This window comes from Bidens hawaiensis, unplaced genomic scaffold, assembly GCF_021521415.1.
Source record: "Bidens hawaiensis isolate Kalapana, Puna unplaced genomic scaffold, B.hawaiensis_p1.1 tig00021988_1, whole genome shotgun sequence".
Lineage (NCBI taxonomy): Eukaryota > Viridiplantae > Streptophyta > Magnoliopsida > Asterales > Asteraceae > Bidens > Bidens hawaiensis.
In genome coordinates, this window is record NW_027493402.1 from 308,842 (window position 1) to 335,249 (window position 26,408).

General features: G+C 36.9%; 2 protein-coding genes and 1 pseudogene across 2 annotated transcripts in view; 2 read left to right on the forward strand and 1 right to left on the reverse strand.

Moving 5' to 3' along the window:
* The window catches only part of LOC143564327 (purple acid phosphatase 8-like), a 100,948-nt gene that overhangs the window by 49,502 nt on the left and 25,038 nt on the right, over positions 1–26,408 (forward strand). The gene's annotated exons all lie outside the window — the stretch shown is intronic.
* LOC143564326 (annexin D5-like) lies at positions 4,418–7,794 on the forward strand. The gene is made up of 6 exons (XM_077051635.1): positions 4,418–4,612; positions 5,998–6,143; positions 6,238–6,453; positions 6,915–7,130; positions 7,216–7,305; positions 7,412–7,794. The coding sequence occupies exons 1-6, from the start codon at positions 4,537–4,539 to the stop codon at positions 7,616–7,618; spliced, it is 951 nt and encodes a 316-aa protein (XP_076907750.1). The 5' UTR covers positions 4,418–4,536; the 3' UTR covers positions 7,619–7,794.
* On the reverse strand, positions 13,751–21,741 carry LOC143564334 (receptor-like protein EIX1; annotated as a pseudogene).

A 26,408-nucleotide genomic window follows, 5' to 3' on the forward strand; every position in this document is an offset into this window, starting at 1 on the left:
ACACGCATTCCTTAATTAATAGCCCTTAATATTTGGGTCTGGTTTTAAGGTTACATGTATATGTTTGTTTGTTTGCTTATCATAATATTGTTTACCATTTGGAACCTGGCTAATGTTTCATATCATGTGTTTATTTGAGTTTTATATATATATGAATTATAATATTTAGGAAAATTGGTTTTTATTGGTCCCAACTATTTTATTTTTGCCGGCGCTGGTCCCAACTATCATTTTGGCTGGCAATGGTCCCAACTTTCACATACGTTGATTCCACCAGTCCGCGACTAACGGAGTACTAACTCCGTTAGGTAATTGCTGATGTGTCCGTCCTAGTTGTCAAATTCAGCTGACATGGGCATCCTACGTGGATCGGCTATGTATTATTACTAACATTTTATACTTAAACATTTTACAAACATAAATTCCCAATTATACACCACCCTAATCCCCAAATTCTCTCAACTCAAGAACCCTAATTGCACCTTCCAGTTGATTGAAAGACGAACAAGCAACAAGCCCTAATCTTTAATAATGGATAATCAAATACGGGTTTCCTTCCACACTAATGGAGCCTTTGATGGTTGGTAAGTTGCTGGAACTAGTCATCGACACGATTCAACAAATCGCCGAATTCGAACCACCACTCACAGGCTTCAAAAGAACCCTGAAGTTGATCGAACCATCATTTGTTGATACTGAAAAACTCTCGAATCGTCCTGTTGAAGAGAGGACAATGCTCCGCGGCTTGTTAGACGATGGGATGAAGCTCGTTGAAGAGTGCTCTAGCATTGATTCAATTAGGGCTTGGCGATGGGACACTGCTCTGCGGCTTTTAGTGTGATTAAGGCTTGAGATTGAAATTGATTCAATTAGGGCTTGACTATAATTTGGGGATTTTGAAGTAATCGAACGTTGGGATAGATTTGGGGATTAAGTATAATACACAACCGGTCCACGTAGGATGCCCATGTCAGCTGATTTTGACAACTAGGACGGACACATCAGTTTTTACCTAACGGAGTTAGTACTCCGTTAGTCGCGGACTAATGGAATCAACGTATGTGAAAGTTGGGACCATTGCCAGCCAAAATGATAGTTGGGACCAGCGCCGGCAAAAATAAAATAGTTGGGACCAATAAAAACCAATTTTCCTAATATTTATGATAAAGAAAAGTTTTCTGATCTAGTATATATAGCATGAAATCAAAAACATTATCCAACGTTAAATATAACATATGATATCGATCATCTTGTACAGTCATATGTACTAGATACAAGGTTCCGGGAGATTAATTCCCAAATCAAAATAAATTTTATTTGGTTCCATGCCTAGTGATTTTCTTTTTCTGCATACCGGATCACTTCTACTTAAAAGAATATCACCGAAGATTATGTTAGTAATTTTGGAGAATTAAAAAAATTAATCGATTAGTAACATGCCATTAATTAGAAATTACCGATGGACAAAATTATCATCAACCGGAAATCAACCTAATTAGGCAGTCCAACAATGGTCATTCTCGGCGGGATGATGTTAAGCCGAAGTGAAGTGGGATATATGAACTAGGACAATTTGACGTTAGTAATATCGCGAAGGATATGACAAACAACTCTTTTAAATAAACGAAAGTATAATCCATTCAACACATATATCAATGAATTTGGGTATCGAACATGTTTCTCTTGTCACAAATGATGTTATCAAAGTCGGTACTAGTGACAAGGAATAAGAACTTGAAGAGTTGAAGGAACATATATACGGGAAGCGAAGATGAACTCTGTTCATTCTTCTGATAGTTAACTTATTTGATACTTATTTTGATCGGTGGAGTTTTAGTACGTTGCTCCAAAGTTGGGTAGAGTGAAAGTAAGTTTTCCAAAAATACTATATACATTGTTGAATGACATTGTGAATGACTAAATGATATTGTATCTATAAAACTATACTTGTTTAAAACAGGTAATGGAAATGGTCACAGGAATAACGAGACCCGCCTTCAACATTAACGGATCCTTCCGTCTATAAAAGTTGTTGGTTTTTTAGTAGATTTTAGTAGTGTAAATAAAGCCCACCAAAACGCAAATAGAGTCTGTAAAATTATTGCAATCGTGCTCGTTAACGTGCAAAAACCGATATTCTACCATTTGAAGACATACAATCAGACATCTTTTAACTGTAGAGTTCTCCCATAATCCATAAACTAAGATTTACATAACGTGTTGATATATATGCGAACATTTTGCCACTACATAGGTCTCATGCCTCACTTTGCTAAGATGACATTCTACACTTGGCCACTCGTTAATTTGTTCCTCTAAACCGACCCACGTGTAATCTCTTTCATGAAAACCAAACGCTTTCTCAAAGTCAACTTAACTCGAAAGCAGCTTGAACAGATATCAATCCCACAAAGATTTGGTCTTATCAAAAGGTTTGACTCACACCTTTTCTTGTTAATTATTCTAAGTTAAGCCATTTTCAATGGCTTTTAGATTCATACAACATATGTTTTTGAAGCAACTTGTAATTTAAATCCTGACCCAGGAGATCAGATTGTAAGAGATCTTTTGCACAATATTTTATCTCCACAACAACTAATATATTGCTTATAATCTCTAAGTATATTAATTTACTCACTAACCAATTTTCTTTTACAGGCTGCTGAGAGACAAACTCTCTTATTTTAATTAAATGAAGGGTTATCATTTTCAAGTAATTACACAAAACAAATAAATGCAATCAATATTTTCTCCAATAAACCTTTGTTAGTGTTAGCAATCTATAAGAAAGTTATAAAACATACCGTTTTAGTATGATCTCTCTATAGATGGCAAAATAGACGGTTCGTATTGGATCAAAACAGGTATATCCACCTACAACTACAAGCACTTTATGTCCAGTTTCACCCTTATTTAAACAGTGTTGTGTACTAACTTAGTATGCTTATAAATAATTATATTTGTCATTTTTATATAAAGCAATGTGGTGTCAAGAACAGAATATATAGAAGGAACAGGTAAAGCTGATCACCGAACCACAGTTATTAGCTCCATTGAGTCCATTCAATTGTTTAAGTCGCTGAAATAAAAAATAAAAAGTCGATAAATTTATAGGTAACTAGATGGCATAAGGCACCATAATCACCATTCACCAAAACAATAATAAATAATTTGGGTTTTAGCCCGTTGGGGTTGGGCCCATGAAATATGCAAAAGTGGCCCAAACAAAGACGAATGTTATGATGATGCAAAGCCTGTGAACAATTTGGGTTTTAGCCCATTGAAGTGGGGTTCAGAGTAAGATAGGATTGATGACTCATCATTAATCATTTCCTCCATATGTCACCATCATCCTTAAATATATATCATTCACATAATACCAAAGTCCCAAACTTGTTACACCTAAAATTTTTATAAAAGAACCAAGTCATATAATGTGAAAAAAGGGTTCCAAAATTTTCTTTTTCTTCTTTTTTTAATCTTTAATGAAAGTTGACCACGTAAACGGAATGACACCTAAAATTTTTCAACTTCTTGTTTACTTGTTTACAAAGCTTTTCAAATAGAATTGACACTAAGGTCATGGTTATATCAACACCATTCAACTTAACATTTGTAAACTTCAACCGACAACAATGATATTCCTTGTGTGACCATTTATCCCGAGACTTGATCTTGATTTAGCAAGCAATCAAACCATCCAACCTGAAAGTACACATACATACGTTATATTAGCAATAGCTAAGTGGGATTACATGTTAAATGCCCAAACAAAATGTCCAAAATCAAAAAAATTCATTTCAAAAACCAAGTCCACTGCATTACATAGGTATTTTAAATACTTTTTAAAAAAAGATTTAGAGTATGTATCACGTTTGATACTCATTACTTCCAAGTTATTAGTATTAAACTGATCCAGAATTATCAAACCTTTTAATCTAATAAACTGTTGTTCTAAAAAAAATCAAACATGCTGATCCAAAATTAATTAAAGAAAAAGCAAAATAACAAAGTCTACCTTATATTTACGCAGACGTTTTCTCCTTACAAGACGTCTACGTAAACGTTACCTCTATGTTAAGCTGTTAGCCAATCTAGAAAGACGTCTACCTACATGTATTGCCCTCACAAGACGGTTAGGTAAACGTAACCTCTTAAAAGTGCAAACGCGTTATATACTATTATTATTCATTAAAAAAGCAAAATAACAAAGTCTACTTATATTTACATAGACGTTGTCCACTTAGAAGACGTCTAGGTAAACATGACCTTAAATTAGCCAATCCAGAAAAACGTCTTTACTTAGACGTTTTTCCTCACAAGACCGATCCTTAACTAAAAAATGTAAAACGCCTCGAAGCTATTATTAGACGTATACCAAACAAAACACTCCCAACCAACCTTTTGAAAAGCACATGGTTTCTTTTCTTTCTTTCTTTTTTTCTTTCTTTCTTTCTGTCTTCATCATTTCAAAGTAGCATAAAAGCTTTAAAATTGTACAATCATAATATCATTCAACAAACAAACCACTCTACAATGGCTTCTTTAACGATTCCACCAGTGTTATCTTCACCTCGTGATGACGCCATGCACCTCTACAAAGCTTTCAAGGGTATTACTAAACCTTTTAATTTCACACAATTCTGTGTTTTTTTTCCAGCAATTTGTTTCAGATTTTATGAAATTGACAACATGCAGTTGGATTATATGTTGATAATTGAACTGGGTAGTCTTTAATTTTGTAATTTAACATGTTAGTGTTCATTTCTTTGCAGATTCTTGAATTTTAGAGTTGATAATTTGGGGATAATAATTGTACTTATTGTTGTTTTGTTTTTATCCCTAAATATTATTAAGCCTATAATTTAGGGTACTCGAGATCGGATCGATAAAAAGCTCAAACGAGCCGAGCTTTTTCAAGCTCAAGTGTCAAATAAAGATTAAACTTATCATTTCAAATAAAAGGATCCAATTACAATACAGAGGCAGGTAAGCGGGCAACAAGCTGTGCCGCCACCCCCTTTTGAATGGCAAAACCGATCCTAATGAAAATAAAATTATCGTTCTTTGGCGTCGTTTACTGTTTAGGTTTTTTCGAGCGTTAACAGCTTTGTGTATAATTAAGTTTTAACTCTTGTGGAATTCTATGTATAAATTTTGCATTACGTAGTTAAGTTCGAGCCGAGATTTGGCTCGTTTAAGGTGCTACATGAGTTCGAGCTGAGCTTAGGCTCGTTTAAGGTTTTTCACAGATATATAAAAATAATTAAAAATTTGTATAATTTAATTGATAAATGATAAATGAGCCAAGCCTGAGCTTGAATAGACGACTCGCGAGTGGAGCTAATTATCTCAAGCTCAAGCTCTCGTAAGTCGAAACAAGCCGAGCTTTTTCGAGCTCGAGCCTTTTATGGGAAGCTCGTTTAGGCTCATCGGCCTTAATGAGCTTTGTGTATAATTTTGCATTACACGGCTAAGCTTGAGCCGAGATTTGGCTCGCTTAAGGTTCTACATGAGCTCGAGCTGAGCTGAGCTTAGGCTCGTTTAAGGTCTACAACTCTACATGAGTTCGGGCTGAGCTTAGGCTCGTTTAACGTTTTTCACAAATATTAAATATATATATATAATTAAAATATTATATAAAATAATTGATAAATGATAAATAAGCCGAGCTCGAGCTTCAGAAAAAGAGCTCGGAACGAGCCAAGCTCAAGCTCTCGTAAGTTAAAACGAGACTAGATAATTATCTCCCTGTTTTCATTCTTTTATGCAAAGAAAAAGCTCACAGTAATTACTTTTTTTTTTATAATTTAATGCTAATTAATGTACATAAAGATGCTGAATCTGTTTATACTAGTTATAAATGTTCATAAGTAGAGTTCCTAATAAATGTTCAGAAGTTTTCTCTAATATTTAAAGTAGTTTCTGGCCCGTTTGGATTCGATCTAAGGTAGCTAGTTCTCTTGGATTGACCACTTTTTGACCAATTGTCTTCAGGTCTCGGTTGTGACACGGCAGCAGTTATCAATATTCTTGCACATCGCGATGCGTCACAACGCGCGCTCATTGAAAACGAATACAAAATCATGTACTCTGAACCTCTTACTAAAAGACTCTCTTCAGAGCTAAGTGGAAATGTGAAGGTAACATTATATTTACTAATCTTTTTAACAATTTAATAAGATAGTAATAAAATTAATAATTGAAATGATGATAATATGATATTAATGGTTTCAGAAAGCAGTGTTACTTTGGATGCCTGATCCAGCAAGAAGGGACGCGATGATATTACATGACGCGTTAACAACTGACATTGATCTAAAAGCAGCTGCTGAAGTGATATGTTCCCGGACTCCATCCCAATTACAACAACTTAAGCAGCTGTACCATGCGCTTTATGGTGCGTACCTTGAGCACGCCATTCAAACTCAAACCTCTGGTGATCTTGGACAGGTAAAGAGTTTATATGTTACATTGAGGGTAAAATAATTATTATATTAAGGGCTAAAGTGTCATTTTGTAAAATGAAGCGTGAAAATTACACATTTTGCTCTTTTAGGCGAAAGGGCTTAATAGTCATTTTGTGAAAAAAAAAGCGTGAATATTTCATATTTTGTTCTTCTACGTGTGAGGGTAAAATAGTCATTTTGTAAGAAAAATGTGAAAATTACGCATTTTGTCCATTTAGGAATAAGGGCAAAATAGTCAATTTGTAAAAACATTTAAAAATGTTTTCTTAACACTAGTTAGTGAAAAAGACGTAATGTGTTACAACTTTTCAAAAACCGACGTTATTTGTAATCACTTTAGTCAAAGGACAACCTGTGGTTTAGGGTAAACCTAAAGGACGAAAAGTGTAATTTACGATAATAATAATAAGAGTGTGATTTAACATTTCAGATATTATTTTGCAGTTGCTTCTCGCATATTTGAGTACACCTCGAAGCGAAGGGTTGGAAGTTGATAGAACAATGGTGGATAATGATGCTAAAGCTTTGTTTAAAGCCGGTGAGAAGAGGCTCGGGACTGATGAGAAGACGTTTAGAGCTATTTTCAGTGGAAGAAGTCGAGCTCATATGGCGGCTGTTAGTTCTGCATATCATAACATGTACGGGAACTCACTAAAAAAGGTGCAATCTAAAAAAATTCACGCAAAATAACCATTTTTCGGTATATTTATAAGTTAGTGTTCATTTATTTATTTGCTTATTACAGGCTGTAAAAGGTGAGACGTCGGGAAACTTTGAGCACGCGCTTGTTACCATCTTACAATGTGCTGAAAATCCTGCGAAGTACTTCGCTAAGGTATCATTTATATTAGCGCCTTAAAAAAATTTAATGCGTTTTTTAAAACATTGAGTTGTATTTAATAATTAATTAAAATGTTTAAAAAACTTTATATTTTTCATAGGTATTGCATATAGCAATGAAAGGTTTGGGAACGAACGATAAAACGTTGACAAGGGTAATTGTGACGAGAGCCGAGATTGATATGCAATACATTAAGGCGGAGTATCATAAGAAGCATCACAAAAGTCTGAATGATGCAGTTCACTCTGAGACATCGGGCCATTACCGTACCTTTCTTCTAGCGCTCTTGGGCCCGAATCATCATTAGGAAGCGGGCCAGGGTTGTGGTTAATGTGTTAGCATTCTATCTAGCGTTAGACCGTTATTGTGATCTAGAAGTTTTCGTGTGTTTGAATAAATGTGTGATGTTTCGTCTCGACTCTAGTTTGTATGGCTGTTAGAAAGTCTAGTACGTCAACGTTGTTCTATGTATTTGTTTGTGTATGTGTTCGTGTGTTCTTGTAAATATGCTTTTATTTGTAGGCTTTTATTAATCCCAATTCATCGCTAGTCCCTACATCACTGCCCTACTAGTGCCTAGCGGATTTTACAGCACTGGTATTGGTTGGTTTTCTGGTTCGGTTTGCTTATTGCTGAACTGAACGCTTCATTTAAAAAAAAACCACAACTAATTAATTTTGGTTATTACTTATGAATATGTTTTAAGAAGTCAGCGAATTATTCAATAGTTTTTAACATGGAATCAGTTAGTGTCAACACGTCATTAATTTGAACTAAAAATCTTATATCTAGCATTCATGAAAAGCAGATGAAATTTTCAGTGATGTTTAGAGGGAAGTCTTCATTTTTCTTGTTTTGTTTATAGGTAGCGAGTCTTTACTTCACTTGACCCAAGCAACGCCTAGAGAGTCCCCTGTCTTTCTTGGTCGGACCAAGCCAACTATATCCGACAAGATTTTCCTAATTTGTTATTCGGTTAACTTGTTAATCGAGTTTGACTTGGCAACCTTTTTTCAACTCAACAATTTTGGCTCAATTTTTCATATCATTAAGAATCCCTTATATTATATTGGAGTCTGTTTTAACTGAGAGTTAAATCTTTAATCATAAGCTTTTCGGGGTATCATAATATGGAGTCGATGTTGAGTCACTAGTAGTCGATGTTGAGAGTTAAATCTTTAATCCCAATTCAAAGATTTAATCCCATATTAAATCCCATATTAAATCTTTAATCCCAATTCAAAGATTTAATCCCATCTTTAATCCCATATTAAATCTTTAATATGGGGTATCATAATATGGAGATCATAATATGGAGTCGATGTTGAGAGTTAAATCTTTAATCATAGCTTTTCTGAAGGCTATATCTGTCACTAATAGTCGATGTTGAGTCACAACTGCCTCCCCAGGTATGACTTTGCAGTCCTTCCACCAACGTCGGTCTCCTTGCCTCATCAAAAGGTAGTCAATTTGCGTGTCGCGTCCGCCACTGCTAAAAGTGATTAAACAAGATTCTCATTTAATCACTTTTAGCAGTGGCGGACGCGACACGCAAATTGACTACCTTTTGATGAGGCAAGGAGACCGACGTTGGTGGAAGGACTGCAAAGTCATACCTGGGGAGGCAGTTGTGACTCAACATCGACTACTAGTGACAGATATAGCCTTCAGAAATAAGCTGACTGTTCGAGAGAAGAAAGGTACACCGAGAATTCGATGGGGAAATTTGAAGGACGAAAATCTCCTACTGTTTAAGGATAAACTCATACTGCATACGCGGGCTCGACTAAATGGGGACTCAACTCATATATGGGAAGCTATGGAGACAAAGATCATCCAAGTAGCAAAGGAGACTCTCGGGGTCACAACAGGAAAGACAAGTGGGCATAAGGAGTCTTGGTGGTGGAATGACGCAGTGCAAGACAAGATAAGGGACAAACAAGGATGTTTTAGGGAGCTAATGAGGTGCACGAATGAGGAGGAGCGAGTGGAATTGAGGGACAACTACAAAACGGCCAAGATAGAGGCGAAGAAGGCAGTGGCGGAAGCAAAGAAGGCGGCCTTTAAACGGATGTATGAAAGTCTACAAACAAAAGAGGGGGAACAAGCTATGTTTAAGATTGCCAAAGCCAGGGAGCGTAGAAGGCAAGATCTAGGACCGGTGAAGTTCATAAAGGATACAGATGGGCATGTACTGGTCAAGGAGCAGGACATCAAGCTAAGATGGCAAACCTACTTCCACAATCTTTTTAACAATGGGAGAGCTTACCAAGAAGAACATGACAACACAAACTTTCAACGACAACAATCGAATAACTGCTACTGCCGACGGATCACACGAGAAGAGGTGAAGGATGCACTGAGGAGGATGGGAAGGTCTAAGGCGGTTGGCCCAGACAACATACCCATCGAGGTGTGGAAGTGTCTGGGGGAGGAAGGAGTTATGTGGTTAACTACTCTGTTCAATAGTATTCTCAAATCAGGTAAGATGCCAGACCAGTGGAGGAGCAGCGTTGTAGTTCCTATCTATAAGAACAAAGGAGACGCCCAATGTTGTGGTAACTACCGAGGAATCAAACTACTAAGTCATACTATGAAGCTATGGGAAAGAGTGATTGAGGTTAGACTTAGACGAGAAACTCAGGTTACGGTCAACCAATTTGGCTTCATGCCGGGGCGTTCCACCACAGAGGCAATACACCTTATAAGAAGATTAATGGAAAAGTATAGGGAGAAGAAGCGTGATCTACATATGGTGTTTATTGACCTAGAAAAGGCCTACGACAGTGTGCCACGACAGGTGCTCTGGGAGTGCTTGGAGGGTAGAAGAGTGCCCAGGAAATACATAGAGATAATTATGGATATGTATACCAGGAGTGAAACAAGTGTCCGTGCGCCAGTGGGGGATACTGATTTCTTTCCTGTAGAGGTAGGTCTTCACCAGGGGTCAGCGTTGAGCCCGTTTCTCTTTGCAGTAGTCTTGGATGAGCTGTCAAAGTCGATTCAGGGGACTCTCCCGTGGTGCATGATGTTCGCAGACGATATTGTGTTACTTGCTGAGAAAAAACAAGATCTAAACATGAGGCTTGAGGAGTGGCGAACAACCTTAGAGACAAAAGGTTTAAAGATTAGCCGATCTAAGATGGAGTACCTCCACTGTGATTTTGGTGGGATAAACGACAATGAAGACGCACAGATCACAATTGAAGGGCAAGTGGTCCCGCAGGTAATGAAGTTCAAGTATTTAGGATCTTTTGTACAGAGCGATGGGGAATTAGACAGTGATGTGACCCACCGAGTTCAGGTAGGATGGTGTAGATGGAAAGCAGCCACAGGTATATTGTGCGACAAGAGTTTCCCGACTAAACTAAAGGGAAAATTCTATAGGGTGGCAGTTAGACCTGCAATGCTATATGGAACAGATTGTTGGGCCATCAAGAAGGCACAAGTGCAGAAGATGGAGGTAGCAGAAATGAGAATGCTACGTTGGATGTGTGGGCACACAAGGCTAGACCGAATAAGAAACGTTGTGTTTCGCGAGAGATTAGGGGTGTCGAACATAGCAGACAAGATAAGAGAGTGGAGATTGAGATGGTTTGGACATGTAAAGAGAAGACTGACGACGAATCCTGTTAGATCCGTAGACAACATTACTATAGAGGGGAGGAGGGGTAGAGGACGACCGAAATTGACTTGGGATGAGAGGATTAGGCATGATTTGATAGACCTAAACCTCTCCGAGGACATGGTTGAGGATAGGAATTCGTGGAGAAGTAGAATTAAGGTTAAGGATTTTTAGAGAGAATTGAATACCTTAGGGCTTAGACTTAACTTATTTAGGTCACATACCATAATGGTATTTCCCTTACATATATTATTATTATTATTAGCTTTTATATAGCTGTTAAACTGTGATCTTATTATTAATATTATTATTAATATTATTATAATTAGTAGTAGTTTTTATATAGCTGTTAAACTTTGATTTCCTTTATTTTGCTTCATACACATGTACTTAGAGCCGAGGGTCTCTCTGGAAGCCACCTCTTTATTCCTTTGGATAGAGGTACGGTGTGCCTACATCCCACCCTCCCCAGACCCTACTTATAGCTTTGCTGTCGGTGGGATTTTACTGGGTATGATTGATTGATTGATTGATATAATATGAAGTATGAAGATAAATATCATAAAGTCATTACAAAAACTGAATAGCTATATGTATAATTGGTTCGGCTCAGTCAACTCGGTTATGTCACATACCAAAACTGAAACCGAACCACAGTTTCGGTTAATTAATTATGGCTTAATCAAGCCGTCAGTTAGTTATGGTTCAACTAATTTATTTAAGTTAAGTTGGTTAATTCAGTTACGGTTTGATTAATTTGGTCATTTGCTCACCCTTGAGAAAGAAGTTGTCATTTTGATATTTTATGTAGGCATGGAATACATGCTTTCGAAAAATACAGTTGAAGAATATTGTTACAGTACTAGCAAACACTCTAGCACGAATGTTAATGTCCAGTCCAACATGTTAACCTAGAACATGATCTATTTAACACTCCAAATGTATCGATAAAACAACTGAACTTACCGAACTGACAGACTAAGGTACTTCACCAATAAAAGTTATTGCTTTATAGCTTTGTACAAAACATTAATCAAAGAAACGAATGTTACTAGTCATCAATAAAAATGCATCGTGATGCATCATGCATTACAACACGCTCTCATTAAAATGAATACAAAATCATGTACTCTAAACATCAAACCAAAATCTCTCTTTAGAGCTAACTGGAAATGTGAAGGTGCCATTACTTTTTACTAATCTTCATAGAAGGATTTAATAAGATAATTAATAATCGAAAGTTCGAAACTATAATGTAACATGGTTGCATAAAGCAGTGTTACTTTGGATAATTGGATGCCTAATCCACCAAAAGAGATGCAATCATACTAATTACAGGAGGGTTTAACAACCCACATTGATATAAAATTAGCTAAGAAGCCGTCTGTTCCCGGACTCATCGATCCCAATTACAACATCTTATTATCTTAAGTAGTTGTACAACACGCTTCAATTAAAAAAAAGAAGGATGAGTTTGTGATAATTTTGAAATCTTTTCTAACAAGAAATCTAGCATCCTTATGTATGAGATAATCAACTAAAAAAAGGTAAAAAAAAACTAACAGAATTCAAACACGAGATAGTGTAAATGACATAACATGTTACAACTTTTCAAGTAACGAACGTTCTTTGTGATTATCTTGGTTAAATGACACAACGTGTAATTCATTCAGGGTAAATCTAAAGGACGAGGTTTTAATTCACTCTAATATAAATATGATCTAATATTTTTAGCCATTGATTTGCGGTTGCTTTGGGCATATATTTAAAAGTACTAGTTTATTACGAGGCGTAAAAGGTGAAACATCAAAAAACTTTAAGCACGCGCTTTTACCGTCTTACAATGTGCTAAAATTCCCAGGAAATACTTTCCTAAGGTATCATTTATATTATGTCTTAAAAAAACATTTTAAAACACTATTAAAAAGTATTAATAATTAGATAGTATCCAAAAAGTTTCATACTAACATTTGTTGGTATTCACTATAAAGCAATGAAAGGTGTGGCAACAAATGAGAACATCAATATAAATAACTGTGATAAGAGCAGAGATTGATATGCAATATGTTAAGGTGCAGTATTATAAGAAGCAGCATAGAAGTCTGAGACATATGGTCATTATAAAATATAATGTAATAAACTAACGTATACGTATTAAATCAAAACAAAACTGCATTAAAAAATGAAACCAATCATTACAAAATATAAAATAGTTAAACGATTAAAACAAAACCATAATAAACTAACATATTATTATTAAATAATCTCTTTAATTAACCAATAAACACTCTTGTTAGTGTCCTTGGGATTGACGGATTGTGATTATGGAATTGGAATATATCAATAATTTGAATATGATTCTAAAGATTGGTATGGTAATAAAAAACCTCAAAGCTAAAATATTAATTATATCATATGGACATGCACTAATTTTTGGCTAAACAAATGGATTAGTCATATGCATGGGTCAATTCGGTTATGGCGGGTAGGCAATTATCTATAATACCCGAATTTGGCGGTTTTCATAAAAAATATAAACCGACCCATTGGTTTTAAGTTCAGTTTGGTTTTATCGGTTAATACGGTTATGGATTGGTTAAATCGGTTTTATGCGCACCCCTGACTGATAGTAGTTGTTTACAATACAAACCAATAAAAGGAAACCAAAATCTAGAGCCATACTTTTTAACGACTTTTAGTTTCATGCATTGAACAATGTTGCATATCAAACTGGATTCACAAATATGGGAAAGTTGAGTAATAAAATAATTGCACTTGTATAAGAGTTTATATTTATCATGCTTTTTTTAATATTTATGCGAACCGGAGTTTGAAAGCGTACTCGAAAACATTCCTCCTTAAGCAAGCAAGACTCAATATCGTTAGCCAACTGTAAATCTTTTCAAGCATTTCAAAGTAAGCCACCCTCCAGCTCCTGATGAATTGCAAGCTCCCAAGTAGTCCCATGAATCCAACAAGGAACCCTGGTCCCGTGCCAGTATAAAACCACAAGCCTCTAATATCATTTTGACCATCATCCTCACGAACATGGGTGTCGGTTACATCATTTCCGTTGCAACTCCTTGAAACTGGTGGACCACATAGTCCATTGTTCCCTTCAAAAATAGATCGGTCATCTAGAGTATGGATCTGATTTCCAACTGGAATCGGCCCAGATAGGTTATTGAAAGATAGGTTCAAGTAGCTTAGAAAGTACAAGCTACTCAAACTTTGAGGAATCGAACCAGACAACATGTTCATCGACAAATCTAAAGATTCCAATTGCTGTAGAACTCCAATGGCCATTGGGATCTTCCCTTCTAGAAGGTTTCTAGAAAGATTCAAATTCTTCAACCCCACAAGAATCATTAGAGCACTGGGAATTTCTCCAGTAATATTATTGCTTGAGAGGTCTAAGGATTTAAGAAACTTTCTTGTCTTTGTGTACACCAACTGCATTCCTTTCATAGTAACAAAAATATTTTCTTGGTAGGAAGACGCATATTGGATATAGCTAAAGCCTTGTTCGAAAGTTGTGTGCTTCATGCTACTTAATTTCCAGAAGCATTGAGGGATAGTCCCAGTTATGTTGTTACGTGCCAAACTTAAGTATTGAAGAGCATTGAGTTGACAAAGTTGTAGTGGAATCTTGCTTGTCAGCTTATTTGACTGTAGATTTAAAAATCTAAGACCGTATAGGTTTTCACCAATCCAGGAAGGGATGGTACCCGTGAAAGAATTGTACCCTAAATCCATAGTGTCCAACCTAATCATGTTTTGCAAGGACTTAGGGATGCCCCCCTCAAATTTGTTGTTATTCAAGTGCAACGAGTTTAGATCTTTTAGAGAACCCAATGAACTTGTAACAATTAATCAATTTCCAGAAGCACCCAGGAAGCCTTCCTGAAAAATTATTTTGTGATAAATCCAAAACCAGGATGCTAGGAACCTTGCATAAGTGTACTGGAATGCTTCCTGTTGTTTTTTTGAGAGAGTAACAAATTGTAGACTTGGATTCATTGTATCGTTTGTTTCAGGAACATGTCCCAATTGTTAGATTAATTTCTATTCCGGGTCACAAGTCGGTGAACCGGGCCTAAGAGGTTTTAACAAGTCGGTTAAAGTCTAAGGGGTATTATGAAACATTTCATATGCTTGGTGGCCAAGTTCACCTTGTTGGCCAAGTTGACCTTGTTGCCCAAGTTCACCTTGGTGGCCAAGTTGAGTGGTGACCACATATTATGCTTGGTGACCAAGTTGGGTTACTAGTATAAATGCATGTACAAAGTTAGTGTTAGATACAACACAACAACATCATAACAACAACAACAACAAACACAACAATCACCACCATCACTACCAAAGTTATTGTAATCAGTTTTTTGAGTTATATTTTTTGGTTATAATATAAGTCGGTTATTTATAAGTTGTGCGTTAATTATCGTTTATCATTCTTGAATTGTTATCAGAGCTCGGTTCAAGAACGCGATAATTAACGGCCAACAAAGAAGGTGTCTCGATCGAACAAGTTGGTTTGATTTCCTGAAGAAGTTGTTATCGTGGTTGATCGAACAAGTTGGTTTGATCTCCCAAAGAAGTTGTTGTCATTGTCGATAGCATAGTTCGTTCAGTTGTTACTTTATTCAAACAAGTTGGGTTTGAGTAGCCATGGGTGACACGACTCCACCGCCGCCGCCAAAGGGGAAAGAGAATGGGCCATCTTCTAGTTCAATGTCCAATGTTAACTACAACGAACTATACCGTGTGGGCTATGAGGATGAAAGTAGTCCAAAGAGTTCACAAAGTTTGGGACACCATCAACTCGGGTGTCTCTGATGAAGACAAAAATGACATGGCTATGGCCTTGTTGTTTCAATCCATACCCGAAACCTTGATCATGCAAATTGGAGATCAAGAAACTGCTAAAGCCATGTGGGATTCGATTAAAACCCGACACTTAGGTGCCGAACGGGTTAGAGAAGCACGTCTCCAAACCTTGTCAATGGAATTTGAAAATATGAAGATGAACGAGTCAGATTCCATAGATAACTTTGCGGGCAAGTTATCGAGCATTGCCTTGAAATTAGCGGCTCTCGGCAAAGTTATAGATGAAGCAAGGTTGGTAAAGAAGTTTCTCAAAAGTCTCCCAAGATCAAAGTATATTCAAATGGTTGCTTCGCTTGAGCAAATGTTGGATCTCAATAAAACGGGATTTGAAGATGTTGTAGGTCGACTCTGAGCCTTTGAGGAGCGAATCCGAGGAGAAGAAATTCAAGGGGGTGACCAAGGTAAACTTTTATTCGGTAAATATGATTCATCAAGTCATAGAAGTTTTGAATCTAATGGGGGACGAGGACGAGGAGGTCGAGGTCGCGGTCGAGGCCGTTTCAATGGCCAATACCGAACCCCTAGTACCGAACAAGAGTCATCAAGTCGGGGAAAAGTAAGGGTGAAGAAAGATCGGTCAAAGATTTTATGTTACCGATGTGACCAGTTTGGTCACTTTGCATCCGGTTGCCCGGACCGAGTTCAAAAAGGTCAAGAAGCAAACAAAACTGAAGCCCGTGAAATTTTTGATGATGCGGCATATATGCATCAAGTTGTGTTCTTAAATGAACAAAACCTAATACCAAAGAAATAAGAGACCGAACGGGTCGAAGATGATGTATGGTATTTGGATAATGGGGCAAGTAATCATATGACAGGAAACCGGTCGTATTTTTTAAAGTTAAACGAGAACATAACCGGGAGGGTTAAGTTCGGAGATGGGTCATTTGTTCAAATCAAGGGAAAAGACTCAATTCTTTTCCAAGGAAAATCGGGTGACCAAGACTTGTTAACCGAGATTTATTATATTCCGGAGTTAAAAAATAATATAATAAGTCTCGGTCAAGCAACGGAGTCCGGATGTGACATTCGGATGAAACACAATCTTCTGACCATGTACAATGAGAAAGGGAGGTTACTCATGAAGGTCAAGAGATCCGAAAACCGACTCTACAAAATACGAATGAAAATTGGAGCTCCCGTGTGTTTGCAATCAAATATTGAAGATGATGCATGGCGTTGGCACGCAAGACTTGGGCACATCAATTTTGAGTTAATGAAATCGATGGCTAAGAAGGATCTTGTACGAGGTTTACCACATGTTGAACACAAAACTCAGTTGTGTGAATCGTGCTTGGTGGGTAAACAAACGAGGCGTTCGTTTCCGGCTACATCCTCGTTTAGAGCATCCCAACCTTTGGAGTTAGTTCATGGTGACTTGTGCGGTCCAATAACCCCATCCACTATCTCGGGTAATAGGCATGTCTTTGTTATTATAGACGATTACTCATGATACATGTGGACGTTTTTATTGAAAGAAAAAGGTGAAGCGTTTGAAAGTTTTAAGAGGTTTAAAGCCCTGATCGAGACGGAGGCGGGTTTACCAATGAAAACTCTCCGAACCGATAAGGGAGGAGAATTCACTTCACGTGATTTCAATAGGTTCTGCGATGAAAGTGGAATTATTCGGCATTTAACCGCCCCGTAAACGCCGCAACAAAATGGCGTGGTAGAAAGGCGAAACAGAACTTTAATGGGGATGGTGCGGAGTATTCTAAAGGCAATGCAAGTACCAAATTATATGTGGGGAGAAGCGGTCCGACATTCAACCTTTTTAATCAATCGGGTCCCAACCCGGGCCTTGGTTGATCAAACTCCATATGAACGGTTCAAGAAAAAGAAACCGATTATTAAACACGTTCGAGTATTTGGGTGCATGGCGTATGCTAAAGTTGATAGTGTACATCTAAAGAAACTTGATGATAGGTCAAGACAGCTCGTTTATCTCGGGTCGGAGACGGGTTCAAAAGCATACCGTCTCTTCAATCCGAACACCCAGAAAATTGTTGTTAGTCGGGACGTTGTGTTTGACGAAAACAAAGGGTGGAATTGGGTAAAGAACGTCGAGAAGAATGACTATGAGCCGGGTATGTTTTCTATTGTTTGGGGTGTGCGTTTGGCAACGGATCTGGTCAAATCGAACCCACTATTGAAGAAATGTCTAGAAGCAACCCGGGTAGCCCAAGCTCTGAACCTACATCATCGGTTCAACCCGAGTCCAACGACTCAGCCGAACCAAGTCATATAGGGCCTAATTCCTCAACCCGCTCTCAAGTTCAGTCGACGAGTAATGGGTCATAGGTCCATTCGGGTGAAAATGAGGCCCAAACGGGTCTAAGACGTTCAACCCGAGTCTCGGTTTTACCAAGAAGATTACAAGAAGATTATGTGTTACATATTGACTCTGACTATGAGCAATTGCTTCTCACAGCAAGTGGTGAACCGAGTAGCTATTTTGAGGCTAAGTCGAACCAAGAATGGGTTCGAGCTATGAATACTGAGATCGATTCGATAAAAAAGAATGAAACATGGAGGTTAGTTGAACTTCCAGATGGTGCAAAATGTATCGGGTTGAAGTGGGTGTTCAAAATCAAACGAAATGCGGATGGAACGATAAACAAGTACAAAGCTCGGTTGGTTGCAAAGGGTTACGTGCAACAACCCGGGATTGACTTTGATGATGTTTTCGCTCTGGCAGCCCGAATCGAGACCGTTCGGCTACTAATCGCATTGGCTGCATCTAACGGGTAGGAAATCCACCATCTTGATGTAAAGACGGCATTTCTACATGGTGAATGAATGAAGTTGTGTTCGTTTCTCAACCCGAAGGATACGAGAAAAAAGGCGAGGAGGCAAAAGTTTACAAGTTGTCAAAGGCCTTGTACGGGTTAAGGGAAGCTCCCCGAGCTTGGAACACAAAGCTCGATAACATCCTACGAGACATGAAGTTTCAAAAATGTTCCAAGGAACAATCGGTTTACCGAAAGACGGATGGGAAACATTTTTTGATCGTAGCCCTGTATGTGGATGATTTATTTGTGACAGCTACAAGCTCGAGTATAATTTCCGATTTCAAAAAGGGTATGGCGACCAAGTTTGAGATGTCGGATCCCGGAAAGTTGACCTACTATCTCGGAATCGAAGTAGTCCAACAAGAGGACGGGATAGTAATTACACAAGAAGGATACGCCAAAAAGATTCTAAAGGAGACTGGTATGCAAAACTGTAATCCATCTCAAGTCCCGATGGATCATGGTGTGAAATACTCAAAAGCCGAGAATGAAGTCGAACTCGATGCAGCTGAGTATCGAAAGGTAGTGGGTTGCTTACGGTATTTATTACACACTCGTCCGGATATGGCGTACTCTGTGGGTATTGTTAGTCGATATATGCAAAGCCCACGAGAATCTCATGGCATGGCAATACGACACCTATTGAGATACTTGAAGAACACGACGAGTTATGGGATCAAGTACGGGAAGAATGGGTCCAACGACTTGTCGGGTATAGTGATAGTAGTCACAACATAGATGAGGATGATGGTAGAAGTACCACGGGGCACGTGTTTTATTACGGGCAATCTCCAATTACATGGTGCTCACAAAAGCAAGCGACAGTTGCACTCTCATCGTGTGAAGCCGAGTACATGGCGGCTTCAGCAGTCGCATGTCAAGCTGTATGGCTTCGAGAGTTGTTGAGCGAGTTGACTGGAGAAGCATTGCAGAAAGTTATGTTGAAAGTTGATAACACGTCAGCAATAGCCCTTGTGAAAAATCCGGTTTTTCACTACCGAACAAAGCATATAAAATCTCGCTTTCATTTTATCTGAGATTGCTACAACGACGGCGAGGTCGATGTTGAGCACATTAGCGGGAAAAAGCAACGGGCCGATATCCTCACTAAAGCACTCGCAAGAATCAAGTTCACGGAGATGCGCGAGTTACTTGGAGTTGAAGACCTTACTAATCCGAATCAGAAATTAGGGGGGTGAATGTTGGATTAATTTCTATTCCGGGTCACAAGTCGGTGAACCGGGCCTAAGAGGTTTTAACAAGTCGGTTAAAGTCTAAGGGGTATTATGAAACATTCCATATGCTTGGTGGCCAAGTTCACCTTGTTGTGCAAGTTGACCTTGTTGCCCAAGTTCACCTTGGTGGCCAAGTTGAGTGGTGACCACATATTATGCTTGGTGACCAAGTTGGGTTACTAGTATAAATACATGTACAAAGTTAGTGTTAGATACAACACAACAACATCATAACAACAACAAACACAACAATCACCACCATCACTACCAAAGTTATTGTAATGAGTTTTTTGAGTTATATTTTCTGGTTATAATATAAGTCGGTTATTTATAAGTTGTGCGTTAATTATCGTTTATCATTCTTGACCGATAGTAAGTTATCTGAGAGATCCAATAAATTCACATTTGATGGAAACGAAACTAGTAATCCCTCAAATTTGTTCGAGTTCAACTTCAATATCCGCTCCCCTATCGGGTTACTACTTATGCCATGAAATCGTGGTATTTTGCCACCAATTTGGTTATTGGACAATCCAAGTCAAGAATATGAGACAAAATGTTCTCAAACCACTCTGGTATTTTATCTCTAATGCTCGAGTTAGAAAGATTAACGTCTCAAGATTTTTCTTTGTTTGAAGCCAATTCGGGAAGTGGGGTCCGATGTTGCAGGAACTTGCAGAAAGAGTCCGTAGTTGGAAGGGAGCAATCCAATGAGAGTTGAAGTTCAATGTTAACGAATTCCAAGACAACACCAGATAATTTAGATACTTTAGCTTGGTGAAATGAGTTTCAGAAAGAACCCCAACCAATGAATTATGGGAGAGATCTAGACTCTTGAGGTTTGATAGTTGCCCAAGACTCATGGGAATGTTCCCAGTCAATTGATTATAACCAAGATATAGGTCTTCTAGCCTCAATAGTTGTCCAACGCTTGCAGGAATAGGACCAGAAAACATGTTCCGTGAAAGGTTCAGATGTACAAGGCTGCTCAAGTTACATAACATATCTGGTATTGAAGTATCAAAGGAATTGAACGAGAAGTCGATGGTAGCAAGAGCACTAAACATTCCAATAAAACCAGGAGTTTTACCTTGGAAGTGGTTCTTATGAAGGTTTAGATGCATGAGACCAGTAAGGTTTGATAGCCAGTTAGGAATGGTGGAATCGATGTAATTGAAAGAGAGGTCGAGTGAATTATGAGACGTGAAATTGACCAATCCAATTAGAGGGATATTGATATCACATAGAGCCATGTTCAATGTAAGCAAAGAAGGGATCGAGCTTGTTTACTGGATGAAACCAATCAATATGTTTACCAACGGTTACCCCTGATAGATCAAGGTACCTTAATGACGATAGCGAAGACACCCATTCCAGATCATCTATGATCCTCGAGTTTTAACATTACCGGCACTGGTCCTGACAATGGCATTATTATGTCTCAGATTAAGATATTCTAACCTTGAGAGATTACCGAGATGCTGAGGAACGGCTCCGCTATCAAATGAGCCTGCCAAGTTAAGGTATTCCAGACGCTGAAACAATCCAATGAATTCAGGAATGTTTCCTGGGAAATAGTTAAAGCTTAAGTCTAAGTAACGCAAATGCTTCAAATTCTGTACGAATGACTCAATTTACCGCCGAGCCCTTTGTCACGAAGATCAAGTTTGGCAACATGACCATTTCTTATGTCACACCCGACTCCATGCCATTCACAAAATTCTAATCCGCTCCATGATGATAGAACATCATCTATGAGGCTTTGTTTGAATAGGAGAAGGGATTGTCTTTCCATTGGGATACATGTCACATTTGAAGAAGTGGTAAGAATGCTTAAGCCAAGTTTCTGGAAAAAGAGGAATGTAAATAGGATAAGAAAATTGGGTTTCATTTTGGAGTAGGATAAGTTCAAGCCCACATACAGGGGAGGAATGTAAAGCAGAATATTATAAACTATTTTTATAATGAAAATTTAAGAATCACAATAAATAAAAAAAATAAATAGACACACTTCTTTTAAAAACTGATCTTATCTTCAAGAGTTGACTACGAGATTTATAGTCATCGCACTCAGTTTGCAGTTTTCCCACGTCAACTTTCTTGCCATATCGTTTTTAAATATGTAGTTGTAAATTTCTTGGCTTTTAATATTAAAAACTAGTTCTGTATATGATAGGAGCACCAACATTGGTTTAAAAAAGCACGCATGAGGTGATGTTCTCATCGCTTTAGGCTAGTTAAGGCGGACAAGTCTAAAAGGAGAGCCTCACGCGAGATTTTAGGCAAAAAAACGACCTAAAGCGAAGTTGAGGCGCTCGCCTTTCGTACGCAAATGGTTTTTAAGCATCTAAATGTTGTACAACACGCTTTTTATGTTGTATGTGTATTTAGTTTATATAATTAAATCTTATATAATACTTAAATATATCTAGATTATGGGTCGGGATGCTAAAATATACATATATAAAAATTATATAAATATGTTCGTCTCGCGCATAAAAAGAGCTAGTTTTTGCGCCTGACACTTCATACTTTTGTTTTAAACCCCATAACTTTGCTTCGTCTCTCACTTTTTAAAACCAATGCACCAACAGAGTGTTGTAGGTTTATATTTGAAGGAACGTCCGTTTTGGGAGTGGCGTTTTTTGGAGGAACTTGAGTGTCAGACTAGCTAGGTTTTTTTTCTTTTTATTTTTTTGATAGAATATTTATTTTCTTTCAGTTGGGTTAGTTCTAAAATTTTATAGATTTTATATTTATATGTTCTTCCTCTTTTGTAAACTTTTAAGTTTTATTTTTAAAAAATTATAAAGGTTTAATCTTTTATATATTACTTTTTCCATCAATACTGATTGACTGAAGTTTTTGCTCTAAAATGCCAAGTGTTTAATAAAAACTTAATTATTGTTAAGAATTAATTGAATTTTAAATTTCGAATCCTACAAATTCCATATATGTTCAAAAAATGTATGTTTCAAAAATGTATGCCATGCACATCTACAAAGCTTTCAAGGGTATTAAACCTCTTAATTTCACATCAATTATGTGTTAGCATTCCATCTAGCTTTTGACCGTTTATGTGATCTAAAAGTTTGTGTGTGTTTGAATAAATGTGTGATATTTCGACTCTAGTCTGTATGGTTGTTAGAAAGTCTAGTACGTTCACGTTGTTCTTCTACGTATATGTTTGTGTTTGTGTTTGTGTTTGTGTTCGCGTGATGCTGCAAGTATGCTTTAATTTGTAAGTATTTTTACTACATATGTTGTTAAAAAAGAGACAATTTTAGGGGTGACTATGGGTTGGTTGAGTGGTTCAGTTTGGTTATTGCATAAAACTGAGCTTTAACTAAACACTTCAGTTATCGAAATATACCATAACTGATTGTTTGGTTTATTGGTTTTGTTGTTCGGTTAGGGAATTTTCTCTTAGGCCATGGGATATATACTCTAACCCATTTAATTTCATATAAGCTCCACATCATAATTTTTTTCTATTTCACTCTATGTCATTCAAAGGAAATGGTTTAACCCATCAAATGTATTTAGTTAAATTAATTATGTCATGAATTTATTTGCTCTACTTTTCTTTTGAGTTTTTGAGTAGGAGAGTTTAAATACAAGTATAAAACTAGAGCTGTTTGATCACGAGCCAAGCCAAACCTAGGGAAGACTTGCTCGTTGCGTGGCTCCTTTACAACCCAACCGAACCGAACGACTGAAAAATTCGAACCGAACGCAAATCGAAACGAGCATTTTTCGATCGAACCAGTGATTTCGAGCACTATTTATTTCTCTGTCATTCTAAAAATTTCAATAAGAAACACGTTTTAAGGGTGTAAATAATATATTTTGTAAACAAATTAGTAGTTTTTAGACAAATATGTGATATGTTGTAAATTTTTATGAGAAAGATGTTTGTAGTGAGATATAATGAGCATGTAAACAAACTTATAGTATTATGAAAACTTAAAACGAACAAATGAAACTATAAAATTGATGGAATAGAAAAAATATTTAAGGGTTTAATAAAATTATGCTTATAGTTTATGTGTGTTGTCTATATATTTATAATTTGTTCATATATAATTATATATAAAATAAATTAAAAATATTCGAGCCGAACTGAACTGAGCATACCTTGGCTGGTTTACAAACCGAGCAGAGCATAACGGCTCGTTTACAATCGATCGAAAAAACGAGCGAGCATTTCCCTAGCAGTTTTCGAACGAGCGGCGAGCGGTTTGGACGGCCTAACAAGAAAACAAAGGTGAATCAGGTGGGCTCAAGTTAATAAAATAATTCATCATGGACTACTCATTAACGTTTGACCAAGGCCCAGAGGAGCACGCGGAATATAGGCTTGTATATTGAAGTTAGGCAGGCATATATCATGAAAAAAGAAATATATGCCGTTAGTATAGGTATAAGATTTTGGACGTTGGTTTGGGGACACTCACTACGTTGTATAAACAATTTGATGTGTTGGTTTTTGGATATGTTAGTAATTCTTACTTTACAACTTGTTCGATTGATGATAATACATAGTAGCTTCTTGTATGACATATAGTAGGTTGATTAATTCACATTTCACACTAGTAAATATGGCAATTGAATTGTAAAAGATCTGAAGACAAAGACATGTTTTTAATTACCACCTAAATTAACCGATTTTTCAGCACCATGTCTATGTGGTGTCCAATTAATTAATCAAACGGGTTTTGTGTGAAACCTAGAACTTGAAATCCGGAGAAGGTTGTGTTTTCCTTAAATTGTTTTTAAAATCAATCTTTCAAATTTCGCTTGACATCGTTTGTCCACCTTAGTTAGTTAATATTAGAGAAATAATCAAATGAAAAGGTATAATACTGACCTCATGTTTCTCATGGATACGATACCTGACTTACCCTAGCTACTTAGGTTAGTTAGATTTCTTAATAACTAAAACGGTGGTCATCAACCATGGTTTAAACATGTATCCAAGTTAGTTATGTGAGTATTTGCAAGTCAATGAAATAGTCCATGCATTTAGAAGCTTATTTTCATGACTTTATTATTTTTATTATTTTATTATTCTATGTTTATAATTATGTTTTACTTAGATGTCTAGACATAGTAATATTCGAATCATTTTCAAATCTACTTCTACCTACGTTTCAAAGTAACACACGAACAAACTTTATTAACTTAATACATGTTTCATTAATGTTCTCATCGTGACGCGCAAATTTACGTATAAGAATGCTCGCTCCCAACGCAATGCACGCGGATGTTTACTAAAACAAACTTTATAAACTTTATATTTTATTAACGTCCCAATTGTGACGTGCAAGTTTACGTGTATCAACACTCCTGTCGCGTCATGCGAGTTTATTTACTAGTTAATATATAAATAAATAAACTAGTTGGCTTTAACCTGTGCGATGCGGTGGTGAAGTTGGGTTGTTAGTTTGTTATGATACCGTTATGGCACCGACAGAAGGTTAATGCATGATTGCCTTGTCCAAAATGTCAACTGAAGAATATGAAAAACTACGTTGTTGTTTGGTAGCCTCTTAATGACCATTAAGATGCTACCTCTTTATAGTTCATAACGTCTTAATGGTTAGGGGGCAGTCTTAAGTCTGAATAGGTAAGAGGTAACTCTTAAGAGGTAGTTTCCTAATCATTAAGACTTAGGCTACCTCTTAATCATTTATGAACCATAAGGTAACCTTTTAATAGCCATTAAAAGGCTACCAAAAAGCCCTTAAAACAATTTACAAACAAAAGTTATTACTTTTTTCGATTTCTACAAAACCATAATAAAAAACGAATATGGCAATGAGCAATGTGCTCTCATTGAAAATGAATACAAAATCATGTATTCTAAACCTTTCACCAAAAGACTCTTCGGAGCTCACAACATCCACAACAAACTCCTTTTTCCTATGTTGGATTTATATGACAATGAGCAAACTTAAATGACACAAATCTCCTTGTTGTGGAGTGAAGATTTTGGATGTAAAGTTCCTTCTTGTAAACTTGTGAAGTACAAATGATGTGGTACCCCTCTCACATGCACACACATATATATATCATATATATACACATTTAATATTATTTTAATAAGGTTTGTGGAAGTTTATTGTTGTGGAAGAAAATTATGTTTTAAAAAAAATTTAGAATGTGATGTAGCGATGATATGACGGTTTGTATGAGTTTGTTATTGTAGACGCTCTTAATGAGAATTTGAAGGCACCATTACTTTTTATTAAGAGTTAACTGTCTTTTTCATCCATGTAGTTTGTCCAAATCTACGGTTTTAATTCAATAGTTTTAAATTTGCATTTTTCGTCCCCGTGGTTTCATTTCACTTACAATTAAACCCGAAATCACTAACCTCGTTAAATCTGCCTAGTTATGTTCATCAGTGTGTCCCTCGCGTGAGGGGCAATTTTGTCTTTATACTCCTAAAATAAACCCTCCTAGTAGAAAATTTTACTGTTGCACGAGTCCGGGGGTTTATTTTGGGAATATAATGACAAAATTCGGGTTTTATAAAAATGAATTGGTAATAAA